This window comes from Crocodylus porosus, unplaced genomic scaffold (assembly GCF_001723895.1).
Source record: "Crocodylus porosus isolate Cpor-Errol unplaced genomic scaffold, CroPor_comp1, whole genome shotgun sequence".
NCBI lineage: Eukaryota > Metazoa > Chordata > Crocodylia > Crocodylidae > Crocodylus > Crocodylus porosus.
In genome coordinates, this window is record NW_017728931.1 from 79659765 (window position 1) to 79669749 (window position 9985).

The 9985-nt window shown below is 42.8% G+C and overlaps 1 protein-coding gene across 1 annotated transcript in view; it reads left to right on the forward strand.

Moving 5' to 3' along the window:
* Positions 1 to 9985, forward strand: part of BEST3 (bestrophin 3) — a 37326-nt gene that overhangs the window by 24710 nt on the left and 2631 nt on the right. The window contains exons 5-9 of the mRNA XM_019543227.1: positions 760 to 914; positions 1498 to 1575; positions 1996 to 2148; positions 8444 to 8524; positions 9361 to 9512. Coding sequence (XP_019398772.1) covers positions 760 to 914; positions 1498 to 1575; positions 1996 to 2148; positions 8444 to 8524; positions 9361 to 9512 — 619 coding nt within the window. The remainder of the gene's footprint in view (positions 1 to 759; positions 915 to 1497; positions 1576 to 1995; positions 2149 to 8443; positions 8525 to 9360; positions 9513 to 9985) is intronic.

A 9985-nucleotide genomic window follows, 5' to 3' on the forward strand; every position in this document is an offset into this window, starting at 1 on the left:
ACTGGCCACAAAATTAAGTGATTTTCATGAAAAATGTGATTTGCAATGACATGCCACAATATGGCTGCTTGCTGGGGAGTTCCAGATGGCTGCTGCAGGCTGGAAAAAGCATTTCCTAGCCAACAGCAAAAGCCTAGCAGCCTAAGTGGGGTGGGGGAAGGGGTTGCAAAAGGGACAGGTGGAGAAGAGAGCTTGGGGATGGGGAGGGGAGGGGCTGTTTGCTCTTTCAGGTGAGAAAACTGGGGCAGGGGGAAAGAATACATGAGCAGAGGGAGGCAGCCCCCAGGCACCTCCCCCCAGTGCCCCAGTTTTCCCACCCAGAGGAGCAAACTGCCCCTCCCCTACCTGGCACCAGGGCCATCTGCCCTTCCAGTGAGGTGGGAGAAGGTACGTGGGATTTTCAGCAGCAATCAGAGGCCTTGGGAGCAAGGCCTCTATTGCTGCAATTAAATTTGTCTCTAAGCCTGCACCCTCAGCCAATGTGGGGGGGGGGGGGGGTACTCCATGATCTGGGAGCAAAAATGGTGGCCCCCACCATGATTGGGCCATAATGTTAGCAATCTGGGCCTGCAATTTAAACCAGGTCCTAACTTTAAGTATAGTTCACAATAGTTTTGTACCAAAATTACATCCCAATATGTCCAGAGCTGCATGGGAATTAATGTTCAATAAAAATGTATTTCAGAACAAGAACTTCACCTGTACGTTAATTGCACCCTGTCACACTAAGCAAATCAACTCTTTTCCTTTTGTAAGCAGGTTTCATGACAGCAAATGAAAAAAAATTATTTGACAAGCTGGCGTCTCCCCATCTTAAATACTGGGTTCCATTTGTCTGGTTCGGAAATCTGGCAGTTAAAGCACGAAAAGAGGGTAGAATCAGAGACAGTGTGGACCTCCAGACCCTGATGAATGTGAGTAGAAAAATTATATGCAAAATTATACTTAAATAACTACGTAGCGTCTGTCCAGGTCTATAATTGAATCCCCGCACTATCCCCACCATGAGTGTCATCAGCCGTGGGACTGGCAGTGGATGGTACACTTCTGCAGCTAGGCATCTCTCAGTTGATGGGACTCCCAGGCACATGGCAGCACTGGGCCTCATGTTCAATAATGTGATAAGAAGCAGCAGCAAAATTATTACACATTTTTGTCGAATAACTTCATGGCTTATCACTTCTTTTATCATGCCATTATGTGATTGAATTTGTGGCAGGATCACAACTTAAGGTATTATTAACTAGTTAAATCACACCCTAAATGTAATGTGTCGATGTGACCCAAGTATAAAACTAAGCACTGTAAGCCCCACGTATAACTTTCACATAAGTTGATGAGTTCCTGGATTTATTTATAAATAAATTTATATTCCACACACACAACCCAATGTTCTACTTCACAGACTTTCATTTATGTGAAATAAATGTAACAAAAGCATTTTATTAAGTGTCAAAATTATGACTTGTCATGAGTTTTGTTGTGTTTCCTATTTAGGAAATGAATAGATACCGGTCTTGGTGTAGCCTTCTGTTTGGTTATGACTGGGTTGGAATTCCACTGGTCTATACACAGGTACTGAGCTATTACCATTTCCAAGTTTTGCAGCAAGATTTGCAGAAAGGCAAGCTTGAGGTTCCTACATTCATATTAGGTACCCTGACAAAGGGTCCGAGTCTCAGAGATACTGAGCATTCAGTAGCTCCCTTCTTGGGCTTGGGCTTTTGGATAATCATACATTTTAGGTGATATTTGACTTAAAGACGCTAAGAAGCTTTTCTGGTATGATAAGGTGGGTTATAAATTAAAATTTTTGAGTTCTTCCTGGACTCAGTCCCTGGCCACCAATAGAACATGCTGCCATTTTGTTGATAATATCTACCTACAGATTTTAGAACAATATTACGTTAGGCACCCAGGTCACTTTAGGGAGTGGTGCCTTGTATATACATATTTTTTGTGCTGTGATTTCAATGGAGATTTTGTTCATTTTAGGTCGTCACTCTTGCTGTCTATACCTTCTTCTTTGCGTGCCTGATAGGGCGTCAGTTTTTGGATCCTGACCAAGGATATAATGGGCATGAGTTAGATCTTTACATTCCAGTCTTTACATTGTTACAGTTCTTCTTCTATGCAGGATGGCTCAAGGTAAACTATATTTGTTAGCTACAATAACAATATTTGTTTTCAGTTGCCTTTCCACATGCATGATCAGAGGGCAGGAGAACAGGCCTTATGATGAGAGGCTGAGAGCCACGGGACTCTTCAGCTGGAAAAGTGTAGGCTCAGAGGTGACTGAGTGGCACCTGTAAGTATATAAGGTGTGTGTACATCGGGATCTGGGGCAATGCCTGTTCACCAGAGCACCCCATGGGATGACAAGGTCCAACAGTCACAAATTCCTCCAAGACCATTTTAGGCTGGACATAAGGAAAAACTGCTTCACTGTCTGAGCCCTCAAGGCCTGGAATAGATTCCCTCTGGAGGTGGTGCAGGCATCTACTCCGGACTCTTTTAAGAAACATTTGGATGCCTATGTTGCTTGGATCCTTCCGCCCTAACTGACTTCCTGCCCCTGGGGCAGGAGCTGGACTCGATCTTCCAAGATCCCTTCCAGCCCTAATGTCTATGAAATCTATCACATCCATGAAAAATGTAGAAAGCAAAATCTTACCAAATGAGCCAAAGTCAAGGGACAAGATTAATTTTACCTGCTGTGAATTCTTTAAAATGTAATGGAGTTATACCAAGGATTAATTTATTTCAAGGGATCTGAGCTATAGGAAGAGCCAAAAATAATCAATCATTACATTTTAAATCTGCCCAAGACTACATTCTAAGAAAAGGTCATAGAATCATAGAAAAAGTAGGGCTGGAAGAACCACAGGAAGTCATCTAGTCTAACATTCTGCTCAAAGTCAGGTCAGGAACCTGAAAGATATAAGAAGCAGAGGACTAACAGTTCCCAGTGGAATAGTATTTTTTCAGCATCAGGGCCCTGGATTTGTACTGTAAACTGCCAGAAAAGGATAGAAAATTAGACCATAACTCTCCTCCTTTTCCAGTTTCACTCCCAAATGGGGAGATAGGGTTGCAGAGTCAGAGTGGGTGGAGGGGGTCTAAAACACTTGTCAAAACAAGCCTTTAACATCCACTATCAATTATTAAAATCCAAATAAAATTACTCAGTTTTAAATGCTTATTAAAAAAAGGGACAGCTATTATTGACAACAGTCATGCCACAAATAGCACATTAAAGAGAGAAGAGTGAAAAGGAAATTGAAAGCTTTTCTTATGCCCATTGTTTTTTGTCTTAATTGGTCAGTTAACATATCCTCATTAAGCAATCTCCTCCACATTGATTCTTTCTTCTGTGAATAATATCACACCACATGAATTAAAAAGAAAAAGGACAGTAGTACTATGAACAGAATGATGGAAAACAGGCCAGTTTAAGGCTTACAATAGGCAGGTGGCTACATGTGGAGTTCCTGCTGATGCCTGTAAGAGCCATAGACATGGACAGCTGGCAGGAATCAAGCTTTTTAGTTTTCTTTGACTTTTAGTCATAGAGGTTGGCACTTCCTTGTGTGTAAAGGTCAGAAGGGCTGCAAAATACAGAAATCCAGCTGTAATCACCATGTTGCACTTGGCTGTAAATTGAATCATTCTATAAATTAGAACAGATTCACTCCAGTTGCTTGTAAGTCCTAGCAAACCATATGCAACTAAGCCAAGCCAGGTACTAGGCTGTTCTATGCATCAGGCTGCAATGTAACAATATTGAATTTAAAGAAAAATATTGAAAATAATATTATGAACCCATTCAATGAAACCCTGAAAAAAAAAAAAATATCAAGAGTTAAGCCTGACACTCCTTTCTCAGGCCTTTGTGAAAAAATGGTCATACAGTAGGAGTAATGTTGTTGTTATCAATGAATACCACAAGGTTAGTATTATTTTAAACGTAATGCCTGGGGTGGTGTTTAGTCATGCTGTTTGCCCAAAAATAATTTTAAAGCTTTTAAAACCATTGCAGCAAGTGGAGAGATACCATCACACAGCACTGCCACAGCATCTGAACCGGGACCTGCTTCAATCGCAAATTTTAGTCCTGTTCGTTGCATAGTCCACAAGACCCTGGATACAGGATTGCAAACAGGGACTAATAGCCCATACATTCCACTTCCTGTACAGTTCAAATGTGCACATGGCTGAAGGGTTTTTGGCTGTTGCTCTGATTTGTCACGTACTGAATAGAGAACAAGGTTTCCCATAACATGAGACACTGCTAATCCCACTTCTCAATTGTTCTGGATTAATTTATAATCCTTTTAGGTGCAATAGCCAGCAAGTCAAACAGTGCTTTGTTTTCCTGGCATTGCATTTCCTGCATTTGTCTTCAGAAAGTGTAGGCAGGTGTTCCATGACAGTGGGAGGTCAGCTAGTCAAAAGGCCATTGTTGAGGTTTTCCCTGCCACTGCCCTATGCAGGCCTTCCAGCTTTTGTTAGATATTTCTAGTGTACTCATGTTACTAAGATGTGATCTAGACATGTCTGAAGCAGTGGCTTCACTTGGTAGTGGTAGTTTGTTCTCAGGTTTATTTCTACCCAAGCAGTTACATAATTATACTTGAAATATTAATGCCGTGTACTAGGGAAAGGAATGTCGGAGGCATCTAGCTTTCTCCTTTTCCCTCCTGCTCCCTATCTGGGTTTTTAAGTCTGTTATGGAGTAAGTGTATCATCTACCACTTGCTGATAAAGAGCTAGTGAATGAGATACAACTAGAGTTTTTCTGTGGATATTGAATGGTACAATGTAGGAAAAAAAATTTTAAATGTGACATTACTATTCTTAATTATTCCTATTTTGAGAGCATCTAAAAATTAGAACCTCACTAGGGCAGGATCTATGCAAACACTTAGGCCGTTTGTAAATGACATTTTAAAGAGGGTTTAAAGCAGGTTAAATGCCTTTTGCACCGCTTTAATGGCATTGCTGCTTGCACAAGTTTGCATATTTGGTGGCATAATGTGCCTTAAATGACTTTGGGATGCTACAAAGTAAATCGCCTCCAAGTAGTTTTAGTTTTCTACCCTACAGCCACAGAAGGAAGCATTGGGCTCTGTGTGGCTCAGAGAGTCTGCAGGCAGATGGTGCAAAAAACCCAGGAAGTCAGGCTCCACAGAAGGTGGGGGGGGGGGAAATGAGGCAAGCCTGATCTCCCTCTGGAGCCTACCTGACCTGCATGGGGGCCTGGCACTTCCTCCTGTGGCTGCGGTGACCCCCAGGACTGCCCAAGCCAGGTGCCTGTGAGTAGGTGCCGTCTGGAGGGGAGGCCACCGCTGCCGTGGAGGAAAGCACCAGGCTGCCCTGTCGTGTCCGTCCCCGCCCCCCCCGCAGCTTAGGGACTGCTCTGCTCACCAGACATGGGGTTTAATTTGCCCTAAATTGAAGCAGTGTTTTTATAAAATCACCACTTCAATTTAGGGCAAAGTAAACCCCCATGTCATCTACAAATGGCCTTTCCCAAAGATAGTCTCTGTTTAGCCAAGGATAGTCTCTCTTCCCTGAAAAGCATTAAATCTAAGGTCTCACCTCGGCAATTTCTAATGCCCCTGCAGTCTCCCACAGCCATTCAAGACCCCAGTGGCTTTGTGTGAGCCCAACAATTCATCCACAAGTTGTAAATCTCAGAATTTGGGCCTAAATAGACAAAACAAAATATGGGATGCCATGTCTGTGGCAGCGACTGGAAGTGAGTCTAAGTCTCCTACGTTCCAGGCCAGTGCCATAACTATAGGATTTCTCTCCATTGTTACCATATACTGCTGATTTGTAGGGAGACTGAGGCATTTTTCTATTCAACCCAAGTGAACAAGATACAGGAGAGTGATAAAAAACAACTGGAGAGCATCCTACTTCACTTATGACACCTCGCCCCCTAAAAGAATGACCCAGTTGCTTTCACATCCCCAGAAGTTCCCCATAGGAAGGAGTTCCCCCTTTTGAAATACCAGAGTCCCCATCTTGGAAAGTGTAGCAGGCCAAACACAATAAATGTCCTTCATTTCCTTTCCTGTGAAATTATTGTCGAAGTTTATATAAAAAATTCCCCTGGCAAAGGCAGTTTGAGTTGCTATAATGCCTCCCCAAAAGGGATTGTCTGAATAGGTTTTTCAAGTTAAAAACAGATGTATGAACAGATGCCCCTTTCTTTAAAAGAAAGCCCTGTGACTCTTTGTTGATCTCTCTTGTTGTGAAGGAAGGGAGCTCTGTACAGAGAGCACCTCTGTAACAGGTCGCCCTCCCCAGCGCCATCTTTTGCCTGTCATCTGCAGCCTATAAGGGGCGTCCTTGAAGTCCCCTTAAGGTTTCTCATGTCCCGCTTTCTACTCTCCTGCCAAATCTTGATGGAAATATTATACAGATGTTCTTGTAAGCAGGAGACTGCCTACTGTATTTTGTATGTTGGGGTTCTCTGCCACCAGGGGCCTTAACCCCGGTCTTTCTCTAGCTAGGATTCCCCATCTAAACCCACCAGACAGGCTTTGACTCCAAGGCTCTAGCTTGGTCTTGGGGCTCATGACCCTCCTTTTTGCCCCCAGTCTGGATCTCAGCCTCTCAAACCCAGAGGCCCGTCCACCAGCCTTGCAGCCAGGGAGCTGCAAGTTCAAAGTCAGGCAGCGGCCCCGAACCTTCACCATCCTAATCCAAAGCATACAGCCGTACCCCAGGTGCACTTTGGCCTTTTATGATTGTGTCCTCTGGTGCTGGGGCCTGTGCACCCCAAATACTGTGCCCTCTCTGGCACCGGGGTTCCCATGCTGTGGTGGGCCCCCTGCAATGAGGCCTCCTCCTTCCCCAATAGCCTCACCCAAACCACAACTTATTGTTTATAATTTTTGATTGATTAACATGTCCAGGAACTATAACTGCCTCCAAAAAATATAATTAAAGAAGGCAGCATGCCAGCTTACATTTTCTCAGGAGTTTGTGCTTCTGTTCCCCACCGTCTGCTCCAGTCCTTCTCCTGGGGCTGCAGCCGCTTCTCCAAGAGTCCTCAGTAGTTCCCCTTCTGCAGCAGCTGGGCCACTCACCAAGCCTCTCCGTGGAGCTCTTATACACACTCCTTCCCTTTTAGCTGCTGGCCCCTACTGCCACCCAGCCCAGAGGTTTTATAGTTCTGGCCTGCCCACTTCCGGTCACCTGACTAGCTGGCCAGGCTAAGCTTTTAACCCCCACCTTGCCAGCACTTGATGCCCAAGAAGTTCTGGTTTTAACGAGTCCAACCTGCTTTCTGGTAACAGGGCTAGGGTTCCCTGTTACAGTCTCCCAGCACAGCATTTCAGAAACCTGGACCACAGTCCTAGCTGTTTTCTGACTACAAGGGCCTGGCCTAATAAAGAGGGGCTGGCAGGGAGCACTCCCTGCTTTTGTGGCCTACCCTACTTCTGGAATATCAGACCCTCACCAGAGAGAACTGCCTGGCTTCTCCACAAATTTCTCACACACCCTCAGTGAACTCATCCTCTGTCCCTTTTTCAGGAAAAAAAGCTAAACAAAACTAAAAAGGGCTTAGGGGCAGCACAGGAAGGATCCTTCACACGTGTTTGAGGGCCAATGTACCTACCTCATTTCAAAGATACTTCTCCATCCCCCTGCTCCACTTCATGTTCTTCAGTTACCTTTTCCATTGAGAAGATTCAAACTGCTTTGCCTGAAGAGTGTCCACTGGAATTGTAATGATTTCAGATTTAGAAACTTTAGAAACCCCTGGTATGAGTTAAAAAAATATTGTATTCTAAGTTTTCTTTGCCGTAAGCTAGATACAAGCACAGAATTACATTTCAGTCTTTCAAGTAAACTACTTTTTTATAAATACAGTCAGAAGAGAGAGAAGTACTAAGTGGCATAGTCCATCAGCAGGCTGTGAACTCACCAGTAGTTATGTCCTCACAGGGCTCAGACAAAAGATTAAAAAATGCAGAGGTGCACTGATTCCTTTCCAAAAATTCTAGTTGTGTTGTTCTGAAATGTTAATGTCATGTTTAAAAACAATTGTTGGAGAGGACTAATAATAGCATGCAGAGTCTAACTGCTAGAGCATCAGTTCAGATTAGCCCAAGGCACTAGTAACGAATGGTGTAACAATTCTATACTTGCCTGGTAGCTACTCAGCATGGTTCTTAGTATGCTGCTGTTCATAACTATGATCTACAAAACCAGAAAAGAGATTAAAGGCTGAATGACCAGGGACACTGAACTATACTCTTATCTCTGGACTTGCGAAGTATGATAGAGTTCATATTGTGATAGAAGGGAGTATTGGAAAGAGATTAAAATGAGATCTTAACAATCAGCCTCTTCCAAGTGAGTTCAGGGAACAGCACTGGGCTTAGCACACAGGCATTTATTCACCATATGATTGTAATTTTAGGTTGCTGAACAACTTATTAATCCATTTGGTGAAGATGACGATGATTTTGAAACTAACTGGTGCATCGATAGAAACCTGCAGGTCCATATTTTTTTTGTCTCCACTTGCATCTCTTCCGCTTAAAATATTGCAACTGTATTTGTTATTTCTCAGATAAGGATGACTCCAAATAATGGCATAAATGGAGCATCGTATAAAACACTTCACTTGATGGAGAACATATCTTTAGAGCAAAAAGAAAAAACACTCTTCTTGGGCTAACACTCCCCATCTAGTGCAGATCTGGGTGGACAGGACCTGACTCCACCCCTCACTATGTGTTGAGCAGATCAGTTGGGTGAACATCAAAAAGGGAATAATTTGTGCCAGCTGTTGGGCTCTGAGGCACATTGTATGCTATCTGATCAGCTTCTGGGGCAGGGCAACTGCAAGGCACTTACAGCGAAATTGCAACTGAGCCCTTAAAACAGAAACTAATGGAAGGCCCCGGTACAAGGATGCACATATGCTCTGTAGAGAATAGATTTAAATATGCAACCAAGTCCCCCTACATGCGACTCCTACATTGGCAACATGAAAAGCACCATTAGCAGGCCATACACATTCAGTCTGTACACATAACACTTGAGAATAACACAATAATTTAGCTAAATAATCTTGTTAATGAAAGTGTTTACTGGGAAAGTTAATCATGCTGTCATATGGGACTAAATGGGGGTGCAACAAGAAGGAAGTTGTTTTGCAGCATAGGGGTCTTCCCTCAGTTTAAGGTAACGAGATTTGCTCTATAGTAGGAGCGAGATAACTTATCATATCATAAATATCAATTCCAAAATAATATTTACCAGGTAGCAAGAAAAAGAGTATTTTGTACATAACATCTTATTGAAAACAGTTATATATATTAATGATCCCAGGTCTCACTTCTGGCTGTGGATGAAATGCACATGAACTTACCAAAGATGGAAAAAGATATTTACTGGAATAATACATCTGCCCGGCCACCATACACCCTGGCAGCTGCTGATTACTGTATTCCATCTTTCCTTGGATCAACCATTGAAATGGGGTAGGCAATGCCACAAGCTTTTAATGTCATCAAGAAATGTATAATGATACATGAAATTTATATGTCATGTCTAAATGTGACCCCAGAGCTGAGATTTAACACAGAAAAGTAGATAAGATTAAAATATTTATTTTCATTCAAATTGATGTGTACAAATGCAGCACTGAGAAAATGTCAGTGGCCATTAGATAAGTATTGATTGAAGCAATCCTTTCAGGTGAGGGACACAAACATAGTCCTTTGGGGTTTTTTGTGGTATGCTACCTATATAGGACAACATGAAGAGGCCTGATATTTCTTAGTAATTTTTCAAGATACTACATCCTCTGTATACCATTTACTACATCCCATTTATTTGCTTGTTCAATTAATGGATGAAGAAGTTTAATAGTTTCTAGGGTCGGAAGGGACCTGAGTACATCATCTAGTCTGACCCCCTGCCATGGCAGGAAATAATACTGGGGTCAAACAAC